At 44.3% G+C, this 18,641-nt stretch overlaps 1 protein-coding gene and 1 long non-coding RNA gene across 3 annotated transcripts in view; one reads left to right on the top strand and one right to left on the bottom strand.

Moving 5' to 3' along the window:
• Positions 1-223: 223 nt before the first annotated feature.
• LOC121698440 (protein diaphanous homolog 3-like) overlaps positions 224-18,641 on the bottom strand; it is a 295,588-nt gene continuing 277,170 nt past the window's right edge. Inside the window, exons 28-29 of one of the 2 annotated variants that reach the window (XM_042080537.1) lie at positions 13,757-15,157; positions 224-245 (exon numbers count right to left, since the gene is read on the bottom strand). In XM_042080537.1, the coding sequence (XP_041936471.1) occupies positions 14,910-15,157 (248 nt within the window). In that variant the 3' untranslated portion in view covers positions 224-245; positions 13,757-14,909. Of the gene's footprint in view, positions 246-13,750; positions 15,158-18,641 lie in introns of those variants that run through there. The other variant, XM_042080536.1, reaches the window with a different exon arrangement.
• On the top strand, positions 1,803-2,444 carry LOC121698442. Its single transcript, XR_006026765.1, has 3 exons — positions 1,803-1,880; positions 1,989-2,056; positions 2,313-2,444. It is a non-coding gene; the product is annotated as an uncharacterized LOC121698442 (long non-coding RNA).

The raw sequence follows: 18,641 nt of genomic DNA, 5'->3' as shown, positions 1-18,641 counted from the left end.
AGAGAGAGAGAGAGAGAGAGAGAGAAAGAGAGAGATAAATGATTCTCAGGTTCCCTGCATATGAGATCAGACGTGTCTTGCTGGCTTGTTTTTCCGAAACGAGCCCCTTGGCCTCCCGCTCTCCCTAGCAATCTTAATTCCTTCATTAAGACCCAACCAGTGCAAGTCATTCGGCACGTGCGCTTGCCAAGATGTCTGGAACAAGTCTTTTTGATATCAAACATCTCTCTCTGTCTCTCTCTCTCCTTTGAATCCTTTACTTTGCCTTCCCCTTCACTCACTTGATGCATATTTCAGAAGAAAAAAAAATCAGGCTCCTGGCAAATTATGTCTGTTAAATATTAAATGCGTATCTATAAACTTTGGATGGGGATTTATCCCACTGAGTAGGTGGTGGAGAGATCTGATTCACCGTTTGTTTTGAAGGGCCGGTATTTGTATGCGTGGTTCGCAGCTTGAAGTCGGGCGACTGTGCCGTGCTCTGATCTTCGCCTGCTTTTAACACGGCAGACAGAGAGCTGAGATGCACAGCCGCTAATGAAGAAACGTGGCCCTTGTACCCGATAAAATATAAAAACAAAACCTGCGTGCCGCTGCATTCAGAATTTTTACCTGCGAGCAGAGAGCCAGTAATGAGGTAAAATGTATGATGTTTATCTGTTGCGCCTGTGCCTCATTTGAAAGCACTTGACATGTAATGATTATTTAAGACACCTTAGTTCGGCACTTGCACACTTAGGCCTACACACTGGCAAGAGGAAAAAGCCAACAGACACACTATAAAACAGGGTGAGTGTGGAGTACAGGGTCCAATTTTTCATTTGAGAAATAATGTAATCCACAACTAAACACACCCTTGGCTACCAAGACAAACAGGTTTAGCTCTAGTTGAGTGGAAGTCATAAATGTAGAACAGTTGTAAAACACACACACACACACACACTTAATGCTCAATTTGGTCCAGTTCTGAATGGGTCTTCAGTTTCTGGCCTTTGATTCAAATGACTGTCGTCTGTCTAGCTCCTTAAAGGTACACAGTGTAATTCTTAGGTGTTTTTATTACCAAAAATGTAATACAGTATTTATAAATACGTGTTGATTAGTATGTAATTACCATAACTAACTAATTGAGGTATTCTCACATGCTTAGAATGAGTCCTTTATATCTATATAGCGTGGGGAAGCCAACCTCGTAGTCTCCACCATTGTGCCGCCATATTGATAGTTGATTGATACTCCACTGACTTATGTTTTTTTCCACATTTAAATGGCAGTGTGACCAGTAGACTAAAAAACATAACGACAACAAATCAGTAGCCTTGTAAGTTGTTTTAGTTCTGCATTTAGAAAAAAGCTACTTGTTCAGCTAGTTCAGCTAGCTAACGTAAGCAACCAGCTCCCTGCTCTATCTGATACATTTTTGTTTGAAGCTGTTTAGTCGGAGGACATTTCACCTGATGGCCTTTTGCACGATACAGGTTTTCCTAACACCTTGCGCCTTTTCATCTGATGTCTGAGACCTGACTCTGACACCACAGGATGTCCTAAAATGGACACTGGGGCTTTTGTCTGCAGGGGCAGAGCCAGATGGGGTGCAAAGGCCACCCCCAGAATCCAGTTAGCCACCCCACCAAAGATGTGATGGTTGGGCTTGTCAGTGTAGCAGAATGGTATACTGTGTTTGTGCACCTTTAGTTTTCTTCACTGATTGTTTGGCAATCAGTTACCAGCCAATCGTGGTGCAGGGGTGTTTTTTTTAATAAATGCCAGGTGGCAGTGGTTTATGTGTGACTGACATGGAGTGCCCTGCTTCCTGGTTTCCCCAGATCCTCTACTGTGGGTCTGCTTTTTGGAAGATGCCAGCTCACGCAACACACTTGGTATGTCCACCATTTGCCTTCCAATAGAGGTCTCTTTAATGTACCCTACGTGTCTCTTTAATGTAGCCTACGTGTCGTGCGGGATGGTAAATGCGTGTTTTCTTTTAGGTGATCACCAGCTGGAGTGGGTAGAACGCTATTTGGCTCTACCTGAATGGGTTGCTGCCTCCCTTAAGGTTGTTTTACCCTTTTGTGGCTTTTTTTATTTTAATGGCATTACTTGGTGTGTCGCAGGGGCTGCAAGTCTGGGTCGAGGGAGTTACAATAACACTCCAGCTCACATGAAGGAAACACTGCTGCCCCTATGTACAGCTGCTGATATCTAGTGTCAAGGGGTCAGCATTAGGCACCTGCTGTCAAGGTGTTTTTGTTGTTTATTTGCTTGTGTGTTCTGTGTTATCCTTTTAATCCGGTCCTCCCTACCTTTCCCAGGAACTGAGCACCAAAAGTGGAGAGGCAGTACTTCTTGTGGTGGTGGTATCCCTTTGTCAATGTGTCATCTCACTATTTTTGGTCATGTTGCTGTGCTGTGATGCTACTCCTGTGTCTGTCTGTGATATTATGCTAATAAAAAACAGATTATTATGGAACTATGTGTCTTGGCATTTTAGTGCCTTATGGGGTTACTTTACCTTAATTTGAGAACTATTTCTTTGGGTGCAATTCCCATTGTGGCGTAGTCAGCTCTTCAATATAGGCACAGGCCCTAAATACTCATGCCACTTGCCACATCAGCATGAAACATCTCCAAGTATATTTTTTATTAGCCAAAACAAGTGTTTTACATTGATTTGATACTGGTCAAATGATTGAGGCTATATTTATGGGTATGCATTGCGATGCTTTGCATGTCCTGTATCACTGGACTCAAGAGCCCATTTCTACCACTGTAGTTAAGTTGTTCACCATGCACATCTAGCTTATGTACAGTATGGTGGAAAACTTCATTCTAGTTTGCTACTGGTATACTTGAAAATATTCTTTCTTGTTGCACTGAATCTACAAAGTTATGTGCTTTAGATGTTCTACGAAGACTTAAATTATTTGTTACTTCATATGTCAAATAGTGTATTTTTAATTATTCTTTACATAAATCAGGTTGATTATTATTAATGCATAATTTGATATTGAATGTAAGGCTTTACTATGTATTGTTTTACTTTTCACATGTTATGTGTATGTGCCACTCCACTCTGAGTCTGTGCCCCAGCCTGGCCACCCTGACAACGTTTTCTAGAATGCTTGTCTGCGACCTTGAAATTGAGGCTGAACTAATTTAGTGTGACCATGCCGTTAAAACCATCAAAACATCCATAGTCATATGCCAAAATAGTTAAGTGTTTTTCGATTATTCAAGGTTCAAAATCCATGTGCACAGCCCTTCTTCCTCCAGGTGCTGATGGTGTGCAGTATAACTATTGAAAAGTGAAAAAGTAGTATACATCGCACACTGGAGGGTATAATTTGCTGACTTTATTTGGTGTGAACAATGTGTTTCGCAATATACCTCCAGTGTGTGATGTATACTACTTTTTGTTTTTAGATTGTTCTTGTGTGCAAGTCATTGGGCTGTGTATTCGTATATGAACAGTTTTAGATATTAAGCAGTAATGCAGCTTTTTGTGTGAGTGTGTGTGTGTGTGTGTGTGTGTGTGTGTGTGTGTGTTTGTGTGTGTGTGTGCTTAGCAGAGTTGTGGTTATTTGGTAGGGTAGACTTTGTTTCCGCTCATTAAAACAGCTCAAAAACAGGATAATGACTCCCCAGAGAACTACCAGAACATTCCTTTCACCCAGTCACTGTCATCATTGCCATGGTGATCAAAGGGAGACACTTCACATTTACTCCTGCACTGACGCAAACAGCAAACAGAGATTAGCATTGTGGTCTCTGCGCCGCAACAAACCACAAAAGAGTTTTTGGCGTTAACAATGCCACCAGTGGCAGTGTCACAGACAGAGTGCTCGTCCTCTGAGAGATGTGTTTAGTTGTGTGTGATGCAACGTTGAGGTTGTGGGGTTTTTGTTGCTGTTAGATTCTTCATGCAGGTGTCGAGTTAGTGAGAGAATCAAGATGCTAGGGAGCATGGCAGGATAACCCCCCCACCCCCCACCCCCTACAAGACCTACCACACCCGACATCCTGACCACTGAAACTGTTCTTGAAAAGATAAATATAAAGTAGTTAAAAATGTATGTTTTTTTCCCCTCTGTGCTGGAAAACAAAAATGAGGCAAGTGGAAAAATCAATAACAGAAAATGAAGAATCTGGTTCACATTGAAGTGGACTCTTAGACTTAAACACTATAAATTGATCCACTGTCAAAATGCAAAAGAAAGCATTTGACTTAACTAAATTTTGCCATTTGTTTAAATATTTAGTTGCCAAGATGTCTTGGCATCCTCTGGGCATGGGATCGACCTGCTTGAAGAACAGCTTCCCCCTTACAGTAATCTCTGCCTTTAAAGGCCATCAGTTTATCCACCCTTTACTTAGGGTTCAGGTTTTGGCTCTGGAAATGCAACTCCTCGTCTGGAAATGCAACTCCTCCACTTCTGGTGAATTGTCTTTCAGCCCCTTTGCTTTCACCACATGAAAATGTGTGATGAAAGATCTTTTGATAATAACGTGGTGTCCAAATGAGATCAAGTTCTTGATGATTTGTCAAAGAGGGAGAATATAAAAGTTGAATGAGTGGCCCCAAGATCAACCCCTGGGGGGACACCACAGGCAAAGTCCTTTTAGGCAAGTCCCTCAACTTGGCAGCCATATTGCAACGCATTTTGGGCACTTATCGGGCATCTATTTTGGGCAGAACTGCGCGTGCGCAAGCCTTCCCAACACCAACGTCCCTCCAGCTGCGAGACCACAACACATGATTGACATGATGTATTCACTATACCACATGACTGGCACGATGTATTTACATGTCAACTGGTGGTGGAATATGTGTAGATGACTGCCTTGTTTGCATTACGAACTAACACCATACATTTCTATGGGAGATTCTTTGAGTGCTGTGTCTCCTCATTAGAAAGTCTGATCGACTGTGCTATACTAAGGTCTAATAACCCTCAGACAGATGATTTGCCTGCATCTGTATTGAGGCATATGCCATTTATAACCTTAATTAATAAGACCTGTTTCAGTAATGTGATTGGCATAGAAACCAGCCTGAAAGTTCTCAAAACATTCATTTAATTTTAAGGAAGATGAAAAGGTTTCACTATATTGCCTCACTCATTGATCCTGTTTAGAAACATGTGAGTCTAGGTGTACTGTAGCTGGTCCTGTAAATGTCTAAAAGAAGTCTTGGTCTTTTATGTCTATTGATTCACGCTTCTACTGTCTGATTTGGCAGTTGCCTCTATACTGCTTTCTTCATGTTTGAGTATCTGAAACCTTTTTAAACACCAGACCCAACTTTAGAACATTTTCATTATCATGGATCTAGGGAAGAGTTTTCTCCAAGCGAATTAACAAACAATGTAAGGCCAAATCTTACTTGACTTGTCTTTGCCACTCTTACAATTAATTTTCAATTTGTCGTCACAAGTTGATTTACGGCAACATTAAGAAGTAAGTTCATTTTAATGGACCTTTTCACTCAGTTGCCGTGGTTAACGAAGGCATGGTCGATTACAATAAGGAATTTCTTGAACAGGAATAGGGCCAAGTTCCAATTATATCTCTGTTTTCAGTTAGAGGAATAGGCTCAGTTTCCCAAATAACAAGTTAGATATCTTAGTAGAATTTCTTGGTTTAATGTTGTGCAAAATGCCGCCTTCTGTGGAATTGGTTTTGTATATTTTATGAAATAAACATGAAAAATGAATTATGGTGTCCAAAAACATTTAGGGCTTGTATGTGTCTTCAAAAGCTGCAACATGAAATATTTTTGCATCCTGGAAACATGCAGGGCTATGTGTGTGTCCTGATGTGGCACTGGGTCACGTGACAAGAAAACAAGTCTCCTTTCCTGTGATTGGTCGAGGGTGATGTCAGGGGACGGTGTGTATACTGCCAAGCTGAGCAGGGCATTGGGGGCACAGGGAAGTGGGGGCAGGCCTGGCATGTGAGGGGGTCGAGGTCAGACAGAGCCGCGTGCGCTCCCTGAGCACATGCCACCAACCGCTCAGAGGTTGCGACCTTCAAACGAGCACCAGTTTGAACAAACGACCCCTGCAGTTCCCAAGGGGCTGAAACTCACATGCCTGGGAGCTGACAGGACTTCCTGCACCAGCATGGAGCAAGGGAGGGGTAGAGAGAAGGAGGAAGAGATAAACACAGGGAAGTAGAGGGTGCTTGATTAGGTCTCTGTCAGCCAAGAAGACTTCCCCTCTTCTCCTAAATGGAGTAGACTGACTGTGAGTCATTTAGAACTATTTTTAGTCCCAACTGAGAGAAAGAGAGAGGGGATAAAGAGAGAGAGAGAGAGAGAGACCTGCAGTCAATCTGCATCAGTCTGTCTTAAGTAACATCATTCAAAATCAGGTCGGACCATTCCCCAAAGCCTGTACTAGGCATGATGTGGGTAGTTAGTTTCTGAGGTACCACTGCAAGGCAAAGAACAGACCCTGAGTGCCACCCTCTCCAGCCAAAACCATAAATACTCTCCCACAATGAGAGAAATGCCAGGAGACTGGTGACATCCAACTGGTGGTTTGGTGCTGGGTGGCATCCCACGGGAAAGACCTACAGTATGAAAGTGGCTTTGAGTTGGCTGACACAGGCTTTGAGTGAACTACTAAGGATGGCTGGCAGACATTTTCAACAGTTTGTGCAATGAACACTCCAGAGGCGGATTATATCAATCTTGCTGGAATATAGGTCAAATTAACCTTTGTTGACCCATCCTAAAAATATGAATACCTTTTTGAAACTTTTCTTTACTCTACAGAGAGTTTGGTTCTGCTCCTCTCTATTCTCCTCTTAGGTCACTTATCTTCATTAGCGGTAAAATCACTTAAAGTTCCCAAGAAGTGGCCCACACACTCCTTTTTAAATCAATATCATTAGCTGGACATACATCAAAGACCACAGTGAATTAACTTTTAGTTATGATTGATTTTCCAGCAATTGATTCCTCTGTCCTCAAACAGGGACAGAAGTTATACACATCTCTATTTAATCAAGGTTGAATGCCTGTCTCTCTCCGTCTATTGATGGGACTGGATGTGGAAGGGAAGAGGAAAGAGGGCAGAGGACAGGATGATGAGGGTTAAAGCTGGAATACCCGATTTTCAGTATAACAAAACAGGATAGAGCGATTCCTTAGACCTATGGACAAAGGCAGCATAAAAACACGGCCCAGTACTGGGATGGTTTTCCAGCCCTCTGTCTGTCCTGCTTGCCTGTTTATCTGGCTTTTGACATGAGCCGTATTTATACAGCATGCAAGGTCTGTTGTTAACAAAGATATCAACTGTTGGTCTCCCTCAAATATCTAAGCTATTTACAGTAAGTCATTTTCTATAATAGAAGTATAACCATGATAAGAGCTTCTGGCCACACAGGTAAGAGCTTCTGGTTCGGTTTTCCGGCCTTCGGTTTCCTCCGTGGGTGGACAGGGGTGAAGCAGAGTGGTGCACAGACGTCTGTCTGGCAGAACGCCGCCCTGACATTTCGGTGACCTGGAGAAGGACAAACGGCTAATCGACAAGGCAAACAAAACAAGAGGAGAAAGCCGCCCCAAAAAAGGAAGGAAGGAAGGAAGCGAATGGAGTCGGAACAGAGATGCTTCAACTCAAAGTCAGACGAAGCCTTGCTGTGCAGACGGATACTCATACCACTCGCTGGCAAAGGCCTCCTGCTGTCTCAGCCTAAAAGCAGCATCTCCCCAAGGACCTGTTACCCTATCTTTCAATATCTGTGTGTGTACGTCACCAAAAAAAAAAAAACCCTGCGTGTAATATGAGATAAATGCAGCATTCCCAAGGACGTTTCATGATCCGCACAAAGCAGGAGACTGTGGGATAAAAAAACCCCGCCTCTTCCACAAGTAGTTGCACTTAATCCACTCGAACCGTGATAGGAGCTTTTGTCATGAGTAATTCCCGACACAGCTTCCTGCTAGGACATCTCTGCTAAATTGAAAAAGAGAAGATCAGGATAGAAAAAAAGATAAGAAAAAGAGGGGGACAAGTGGAAAACAATTTATGCTTCGAGGGAATCTTTCATTCTGTCTCCCTGCATGTCTCATAGTATAATCATTGCACCTGCGCACACAATCAAACCCCTTCACCTTGCCGTCTCAAGAACGAATGGCCCTCACAGGATGTATGGCAGGGTGGGCGTAACGATGGGGCGATGGCTAGGCGTGTTTTGCTTGCTGAGGGGTGGGTGTCTCTCTCTCTCACTGGCAGAGACAGCTGGCTCAGGCATGGCTGAGGGGTTTTACAGAACCCATCTTGGTCCACACAAATTACTCAGTGCAACGCTGTCAACTTGTGGAGGTCTGCATGCGTGTTGTGTGTGTGTGTGTGTTTGTGTGTGTGTGTATGTGTTTGGAGGTGGGGGGTGGGTTTGTGTTGTGTGAACATGCGGGGGAGGGGGGTGGAAATGAGTGATGAAGACAGCTGACAAGAGAGAGGGATGGCTGGGAAGGATGAATGGTTGCTGGCGACACAGAAAAGAGAGGGAAAGAGAGAGCGGATGATGGTGGAAAAGGGGGAAAGCGGATTTCACAGGAAGCCGGTGTTGGAGACGGGCCGTTTGGCTTTCTGGCGCATTTAGCCAGGCAGCTTTAGGCAGTTAAGCACCTGTTCTGCTGACTGCGGGAACTTCTCTAGTGTGCTTTACAATATGGGCTACAAGCTGATGGCTTTAAAATAACAAGAGCGCAGTGAACTAAATCACAAGAGCTCAGGCGTCCAACTACACTGTGTCCAGGTGAAAAGAGCAGAACAGCAAAGTCTTTTTCAGAACCATTAAGTACGAGCATAACATTTGTTTTCAGCAAACGGGCATAAAAAGGGGAGGGTTAGAGCTGACCAGTGTTGCCCTAACATTCCAAGCAGTAGGCCGAGAGTTTCTTTTAGATTTCTACTGCGTGACCTTTTTTAAAAAAGTGAAGTCTGTGCTTCTAGCCCAGTGCACTTGTCAGTGATTGATTTTATTCGACCCTTTTTGTTATAAAATATGATACAGCTTTGCACCATATATTAGAAAAATGTATGGTGTATTAGAAAATCATTATGTGCATTTATTCCTCATGGCCTTCTAGTTGTCTATTCTGTATATCATACAGTATGTACTCAAAGAAAACAGGTATTTGTAGACAGGCCTGGCTTTGTAACTGGAAAACATTGGAAAGTGGCTCAGGCTGAGAAATACGCTGTACCCACTGAGCAGTGTACTTGATTGGCTGTTGAGTTCAAATATTAAAACTGATTCACCAGTGTTAAGGGCTGTACTGTACCTTTAACAGAGCAGGACAAAGAAAAAAGCCACAGAACTGTTTGACAGGTGATTCCCCAGATGGCTGTTGATTTGACAGGGTAAAGAATAACAACAGTTAAGCGAGACACCATTTTTTTTGTGATTACACAATTTAAACACTCTCTGACCTGTATTCAACATAACTCTTCAAGAATTTGTCTGCCTTTGCTCTTCTCTCCCTGTCCAATTAAAACCTAGCAGAACGCAATCTGGCTTGCAATCTGCTGCTTTCTTCTGTTCCACTCTTGTGCGCACACAAACTGTTGGGACAGAGCTCAAGATTTCTTTTTTTCCTATCCAATTGGAGACTCAGAGCTTGTTTTACTCCTACACCAGCCCAGGGCCAATCATTTTGTTCATAAATTGTTCATGTTTTTTTTAGAGGTCCTGGTTTTCTTCATTTACTAAGACATTAATGCTCAATAGACAATCACAAACAAACCAACAAAAAGTAGCGGATGAATAAGCCAACTGCAATCTAAACTTACCATCACCTGCTGGTAACTGGCTCTGAAACATTATCCATATGTTCTCTTTCCTCTTCCCCAGTCATAACTTCGCTCACCTTGGTCCAGAATCTGAGGTCTTGTGCTCCAACCACACTCACATGGCACTGAGCATTTGTCTCCAGGATAGGCCAGAAATAGCCAGTCATCTCCCGGCCGTTTCGTCTCCTCTGGCCTCCTCTCCCTGTCTGAGGCGGCCCTGTCTGTGTAAATTAGGTTGGAGTGACACAGACGAGGCCTGCCTTCAGGATGCGCCAGCTGAAGGCTTCTCTGGACAGTCCGTCAAACCTTCATCCACCTGCTGTGCTCTCTGCATCGCCTCACTGCAAAGACCATCACCATTCAGAACATTAATTGACAACGTTTAACACCCAAAGCAACCCCCCCCCCCCCCCCCCCACCATCTAAAATAAGTATCCCTCCATAGCTGTGAAAGTATCTTAATGAGTCTCCATGTAAATTTGCCTAGACTAGACGAGGGCCTTTTATGATGGCTAGAGTTGTGCTTTATAAGGTCCACCATCTTTAGTATCATATTAAGCTACAGTAATCAACATATTTAGCAGAAATCTAACAACAGTTCTACATAATAACTGAAAAAAAAAACAGCCTTGTCTAACCTTAGATGTTTTGTTCCATGTAGAATAAAGGGCACAGAAAAGAAAGCAGACTGCTTACACAGAAGCTCTTCTCTTCGTCCCTGCCCTTCACAGAGAATGTAATTTGCCTCTTTCACTCCCCTCCTCTGAAGCAGAGGCAGTTTCACTCCCGCTTTCTTTCTTCCCTCTCTCTCGGGCGAAGCAGCTGGACTGCTGACAGAGAGTGAAGTGGATGAGTGAGTGAGTGAGTGGAGGTTTCTGGAAGGGGAGACGGAACACCGCTCTCCTCATTAGAGTCCCTGGGCTTGCTGTCAGAGCAGCGTGGTCTCGACGTGGGAGCAGTACCCCCTACAAATCCATCCGACCCCCACAACCTTTTGGAAGGCCGGTTGAGAATGAATAAGCAAATACAACTGTAATTGAGTTAGGGAGCCAAGCGAGAACTGGAAGTTGAGTTGGATGGCCAGTTGGTTTCCCTGGACAGCCACACACACACACACACTTGCAAACCCATCAAAGCATTTGAAAAATATATGACGACTAATGCTCAAGTCTAAGGCAGTGGCCCCCCAAAACATGTCCGTAGTATACATCATCCGGCCCGCACGGGGGTACAACATCGTCAAACTAAAACCTCCGCAATTTTCCCCATTCATTCTCTATGGCGAGTCTTAACAGTACACATGTAATACTCTTCTTGTCCACTGGTGGTTGTTTTGGCACTGTTTTGCATTTGCCATCGAAAATGGAATGAAATGTAGGCCTACCTGCAAACAATGTAAGAGGCCTATGCTGACTGCATCAGTGCTCAAAGTATTTTTAAAAAATATCAATTAATTGTTAATAACTAACTAACTTCTATTCAAGTCATATTTCTGGGACTTTCTGGGATAATTATTTCTATTTTTTATTCACTCGTTCAAATGTTCATACAAAGAGTTCACAAAGTTCTCATCAGGTGACTGGAAGTTAGAATGGTGGTCATTTCAGACAACTTCAGCACTTCATAAAATTCTCATAGTTTGAGAACTTTAAATTATTTGTAGGATATTCACAACTTGAGCTGTGTATGCAAAGACACAGAATTCAGAGTTCACACATTTTTTAATAAAAACTTAAAACTACTTTTGGGAATGCAAACATTTTTTTATTAGTATTATTTAATTTTACACTGATATGGCATGATTACAATATAAACACAGCTAACAATGGTATTAAATTGCAATAGCCTATGACTAAATGTAATAGAATATTCAGCTGTTCACAGCACTAAGCTATTTATGGTTACTGATATAGAACTACTCTGAGTCTCTGGCCCTCTCTTGGAGCCAGGCATAGTGAGCTGGCCCTCGGAAGAAAAAGTTTGGGGACCACTGGTCTAAGGTCTAAAATAAGATTGTGCCTGCCAAATTTAAAATGACTGACTTTAAAGTACATGTTAACCATAGACACAATATATGCTTTGCGTCATAACCAGCAGATGTGAAGTGGTGTGTGTTGTAATTCTGAAAAATTGTGAATGTGTGCTTGTAGCCAAGCTCCCAATTGTGCATGTGATTTAGACCATCTTCCTGTATTTAGTTATCTAGTGTTATTTTCCATTTGACCAACCACCTTGTTACTCCCAGTTAGCTAGCATGGGTCACCTGCTGCTCAGCCATTTGTACAAGGCCTCCCAACAATTTTACCCACATCCTCTCAAAATGTTTACATGAATAATGTGCGTATACTTTCCCCACCATTACTTTTTTTTTGAACATCAGGTCAGACCATGCCATCATGACATGAATTATGTTATGGGAGTGTTGTAATACATCTTTAAAACTTTTATTTTAACTTTTAACTATGATGAGGATATGTTTAAAGGTTCATTTTGAATGCATTCAGTGACATTAGGCGTGATTATTACCTGCACCACCATATCACTGCCCTAAGTGTGTTTTTGAGTATTTTACCATTTCCCTCTGTCCAAAACGTAAATAAAATCTGATTGCATTTTAATGTAGCACTGTGGTAGAAGCAGTATAAGAAATCATTTTGATTGAGCCAGTAATTGATTGCACTCCGCTTTAATTAAACCATGAGCAACACGTGACATAAGTGAGCTGTGATTTTTAACAAAACAAAACGTAAAAAGTAAAAGTATTTAAAAAAAAAGTTAATCAGCCTCTTCTACCTGCAGTTAATTACATTCCATTTAGCTATTGGCAGTGTTCCATTATCACAGTGTGGGGGCCCACACTAGCAGTGTGAGTGTGGCGCCGAAACAATTCAACCTCTTATTAACCACCCCCTCCGCAAAGAGCCATCAGGGAGGGCAGAACAGAATGTGCCCACATGAATGGAGCTTGATTAAATGACAGAAGAGGTGAATGTTAAATGAAGCTCGACACATGCTAACCTCACGGAAGTCCACAACAACCAAAAAGGGACATTTTTCTTTAAATCAATATTATTTTTGGACAAAGAATTGAAAATAAATAAATAAATCATAATTAATAAAGGGGTATTCTACTTGAACAGAATGGACGACACTCCAAATAGTCTGAATGGCACTGTATCTGAACAACTAAAGCAATTAAAATCCCCAGATCCAGCAGAAGGGCCAACCAATCAAGACTTCATTTTTCTCGGCTTCATACACACAGACGCTGGAATCAGAGGAAATATAAATAATCTCATTCCAAATGACTACGGAGGCCATTGTTGGAGTCCTGAGGGAAGATAGTCATTCTTGGGCGCTCAGAAGATCTCCCAGATTAATCATTGGAATCCATACCAACTTGAACGATGATGGTAATTATTATTTATAATGCAATAAACAACTTGATTTTGGGCGATATATTTGCCCCTCTCTCTCGCCCGACTCCTTGTGGAAGACTTATGAACCAGAGACAAAACGTTGTTTTTCTTTCTTTTTTTAATCGTAATTGAGTCTACAAAAACTTCCTTTATGTCTAACAGTATTTAAGCAATTTAACATCAGCTTGTTTTCAGAGTAAGAAAGAGTATAATACTTGATTAGGACCCCAAAAATATCATAAAAGCAGAAAGTGAAATTACATTCAGGTGGAGTAACTGGATGTGTTTTTATTCCCTTGCATGATGTTGGTAGTACGCTCACGTCTGTAAGCTTTGACATGATCATGGCAAAGACATGCAGGGATCCCATAAAAATTGCATTTAACAGTCCAATGCACACATACATATGAGTGAACAGAAGTATGCATACACAACGCACACGCGCGCACACACACTCTCTTTCTCTGTCACACACACACACACACACACACACACACACACACACACACACACACACACACACACACACACACACACACACACACACACACACACAAACGAAGAGAGCAAGAAACATATCAAAATCAAAGGAAGATAACAGTTTAACAACAAACATCTACATATCATTACAGAGGAAATACAAGCCAATATAATATGTATAGAAGGATATAGAAAACATTGCAATATTTCTCTGCATAAATGTTACATATTTATTTGCATAAAACATTTTTAGTTGGTAAGATAAGACAATATATTGCAAAAGATCTGAAGGATGCAAATTAAAAAGCATTGCATAGATTTTTTGTTTAATATAGAACGAATAAGCTTTTTAATTTTTCTGGTTATACAAAAATACTCTTAATTAATGTGTGATTGGGACGTATATGACTATATAAATTGAATTTGAAGAATTGTGTTGAGTTAAATATGAAACCTTTGCAGCAGGAAGTATAGATTTAGGAAGTGCTTTGTTATAGTGCAAAGGAATGCAGAGTGAAGTGTGAGGCCCCTACGTCCCTCAGTAAAAGCTGAACTGACTTATATATAAAATACATTTAAACGCTGTTAATGTGTATTTCCTTCATCACAGAGGATTGCCATTCGTGTGTATGTGTGTGTATGTGTGTTTGTAACCTGCACTGCTGAACGCACTGAGCGGGCCAGTCATTTTCAATCATTGGAATGAAGCTGTGTGACAATGGACAGTGTCCCCAGGGAGAGCCGCTGTAAGCACGCTGCCCTCCACATTATCATATAAAGCCGTGCAGGGGAAACGCTCTCATAAATATGACTGAGACGCTATCAGTCTATCAGGCGCATGATCCTTCCCTTCATTGCCAGGGGTGTGTTTATGAGGTGCGCGGCACCATCGTGTTGCATTTACACAAAAGCTTTATAGAATGAGATCAATTTCCTTCCCTTACGGCGGACACATGCTGCCTAAAATGCTGGGGGCAGTTAACCTCTGGGTTGGACTTTAGAGAGTTAGAGAGAGAGCCAGAGGGAGGGGCTAAGCACTGGGACTGCTGCTGTCTCTACTGCCCACAGCTCACACCATGAGTGACAAACAGGGGGCTTAATGGAGATGACACCACGTGAGGAAAGAGACAGCCGAAAGACCAGACCCCCCCCCCCCCGAACACACACAAAGGGGGGGTCTAATGTGAAGGGGCCACCCTTCTGCTCACAGCGCCCTGAGTCGAGCGAGCAGGGCCTCCACGTCTGTGTCCCCGCCGTTGGTGAGAGGAGCTGAAGGCGCGGTGGGGCTCTCTCTTCCCTTCTCTCTCTCCTTCTCCCGCTCGACGCGCTGGCCCGTGCCTCGGCGGGGGTCGATCTCCTGATGGGGATCACGGGCGGCAGGGGGCCGGGCACATGAGGTCAGCCCCATGTTCTGCCGTGAGCGCGACCTCTGGAGGGGGGGCCGTATGTTTTCTGCAGGAGAGAGAGAGACAAACAGAGAGGGGAGAGAGACAGAGATAAGTCAGGGAGACAGGAAATGAGAGATAAATACAGAGAGAGAGATAGATGGAGAGAGCGAGAGATATTGGGGGGGGGGGGGGGGGGCAAAGACAGAAATAAGAGGCACCCATGAAATTATATGTTGAACTCATCAGCTTTGGAAACTGGGTCACTGAGGACAAGAAGAGAAGATGGAGATGAGAGAGAGAGAGAGATTCATTTGACAAATGGGAATGAGACAAGAGGGAATAAGACGAGAGGTAGGCGTGGGAGGAGAAACGGCAGGCGCGACTGAAGCAGACACGCGTAATGACGAGGACAGGATCACCTTAACAAAATTAAATGGAACTGTACCCTGAGCACAACAGTACTTTTCTCTCTCGCTCACACTCACAAACACACAAATCATTATCAGTGCTGCCTCCGTGGAGCCAGCCTTCCCTTATGCCACCCTCTCTATTTCTCTCCAAATGCTCTATTCTCTATGCTCCACCCCATCCCTCCCTCTCATTCATTCTGTTGCTTCTTCTCTCTCTCTACCTCCTTCTCTCTCTCTCTCGGTCTGTCCCTCACTCTGTTGCCCCCCCACCCCTTCTCCCTCCCTCTCTGCCTGCAGGGTAGGGGTAATGACTGACAGCGATCTTGACTTATCGGCGGCAGCAGATTGAGGCGCTCATCCTGTGATGAAATGGATCCAGCTGATTGACTTCGCCCCAACAGTGTCTGACAACCACTCCCCCCCCCCCCCCCCCCCAGCCTTCACCTCCTTCACCTTCATCCTCCTACTCTCCCTCCTTCCTCCTCCAGTCCCCTGTCGTCTCTACTCGCTGGCGACAGAGAGGAAGCAGCAAAGCGCGCGATATGAATTACAATCCCGCCACAGATCTTTAAACTCTATCAGCGTAAAAGCAAAGGGAGAGCGAGTGAGAGAGAGAGGGAGAGTGAGTGAGAGAACGAACGCCAGAGAGACTGCAAGCAGGAGATCCATATTCATGTGACCTTGAGCTGTATCTGTGGGAGTGTGTGTGTGTGTGTGTGTGTGTGTGTAATATGGGCGACGGTCTGGCGAGTTCTCTGGCCCACGCATTTTATCGTCTCATCAGAGCCGGATGCCATGACAGCTAGCCTGCTTTGCATCACTCATGGATGCGTGCTTACACAAACAAAAAACACACACCTGTGTTGATGCGATGTCCAGCACTACACAAACACACCCTTACCCTTTACTTACAAATAAACCTACCACATAGCATAACTCCCTCTTTCTCGCTCAGACACACACAAAACAGCTTATTTATCTGTAGAAAATGTCTGTTGTACACACTCATTAACAGCTGTTTTGTGTCAGAAGCACCCAGATTATTATTTTATCTCTGGAACATGTCCTACACACAAACACTTAACATAGTCAGACAAGGGCCTTCATTTGATTATGTTACCCATTTCTATAATGAGCACTTGTGTCCTTGAGCACAAGTGTATGTGGAGCATGTCTACGTGTACAGATCACACATTAACAAGGAGCGCCAGCCACATGGGGACCCCGCCCTATCATGAAACCAAAAGACAACACCCACCCCGCTAACTGGCCCACCCACTCACACCCCGTATGCAAATACACACAAACTCCACAAAGACCTTGGTCACCCACACACACACCCTCCAATATGCACACACACTAATAAACACACTCAGGACAGAGACGTGGCCTCACACCCCATCCCTGCTCTATTACCAACCAGCTCATTTGAGGATGAGCGCATGGAAGGGAGGAGAGGAAAAAGGGCTTGATGATGTGAGGTGTGTGTGTGTGTGTGTGTGTGTGTGTGTGTGTGTGTGTGTGTGTGTGTGTGTGTGTGTGTGTGTGTGGGGATGATGGTGATGGCTCTCCGACGGGCCCCCGGCCGCTGTTTGCATTCTCCGCTGCGCTCTCATTACCGCGCCTCTCACCCCCCCCCCCGTGGCCGGCACCTCGTTTGTCACCGGCCGACACCTCGTGCCCCGCGCGCACAAGCCACACTCATTAGTCTCTCTGCCTCTCGCTTGCTCTCCGACGCCGTCCTTCTTCGTGTGCTCCGGCGTCTCAGGGCTTTTCTTCCCAATGACTTGCTCGCTCGCTCCTCTGTCTGCAAGCCCCTTTTTGCTTTCTTCGCGTCTCATTGTCTTTGTCGGCCGGGCGCCAGATGGCTTTCTCTTTTACTTCTTTTGCCCCGGTGTCACTCCTGCACCTTCTCTGCCTTTCTGTGGATCTTTCTGTTCTGCCTTCCAAGAGTTTTTATCTTCCCACTCGCTCTCTCATTCAATCTCACGTCCTCAGGCAAACCCTGACGATCTGCAATGTTTTGGTGAATGTGAGTGTGTGTGTGTCAGTGAGTGAGTGAGAGGCAGTGTGTATGTGATAATATACATATATGTGTGTGTGTGTGAAGGCCAGGCGTTGCTGTCTTAATGAATGTTTAAACACAGGGTGTGCAGCGGCCCTAATGACACATTATTGCCATTGCCTGTCCAGCACTGATTACCCCCTTTCAGCAGCCCAGAAGCCCAGCCCTCTATTACTCCAAGATAAACAAGAGACACATGGGGACAGACGACACACAGAGAGAGGAAGGGAAGAATAGAGGAATGGAAGAAGGAATAAACTGTAGGGATCCATGGCCCTCTGCTGAGCACATTTTACAGGAGAAATATCCTTCTGGTGCTACGTTGCTCCTAGTCTTCATGCACTCTCTCTCTCCACCAGTGTCTCTCTATCCCCTTCTTTCTACGTATCTCTTTCCATCATCTGTGGCCTTTGTTGTCGTAGCGCCTGCCAGTTCTGCTTGCCGGTCCCTGCGCCGGACTCAGCAGCAGGAGGAGCGCTGGCCGAGGAGAAAGGGCCCGCACTCGCAATTGGATGTGCTCACATTGTTTGCTTGCCAGCGATTCGCCTGAGCAGATGAGTCCCTCTTTCTCAGTTTTCGGGCTAACTAACTCGCCCTCTCATTTGCACCCTCTCTCTCTTCTTCTTCCATGACTTCCTCCTTCCCTTTCTCTCTATCCATCCATCTCTCCCTCCCTCCTCCTGTGATCTCTGGCTGGCTGGCTGGCAGGTCCCCCGACCCAACCGGCTTCCTCTCTCAGTCATGGTGAATCACGCCTGATCACGCTAACGAGCCAGACAAACTGCCAAGCGGCTACAACCAGGCCCTGTCTCACCGCACACACAGACACACACTCATTATCAGGCACACAGCCTCACCCACCAGGGGACACACATACATACACACCTGTGCATATCTCCCCATACACACACACACACACACACAGCGTGACGAAGAAGACGCCGGTGCCTCCGGCAGTGTCAGTGTCAGTATACTACCGCTGCACATCAGTCCAGTCTCTCAATACGGATGGCATTCTGGGTATGAGCGTTCCTCATGGCAGACAATAGAGGTTTGGCCCCAGCCGGCTGTGT

Source organism: Alosa sapidissima, chromosome 23, assembly GCF_018492685.1.
Source record: "Alosa sapidissima isolate fAloSap1 chromosome 23, fAloSap1.pri, whole genome shotgun sequence".
NCBI classification, from domain to species: Eukaryota; Metazoa; Chordata; class Actinopteri; order Clupeiformes; family Clupeidae; genus Alosa; species Alosa sapidissima.
The sequence above is the reverse complement of the archived record's forward strand: the minus strand, read 5'-3'. Positions and strand labels throughout refer to the sequence as shown.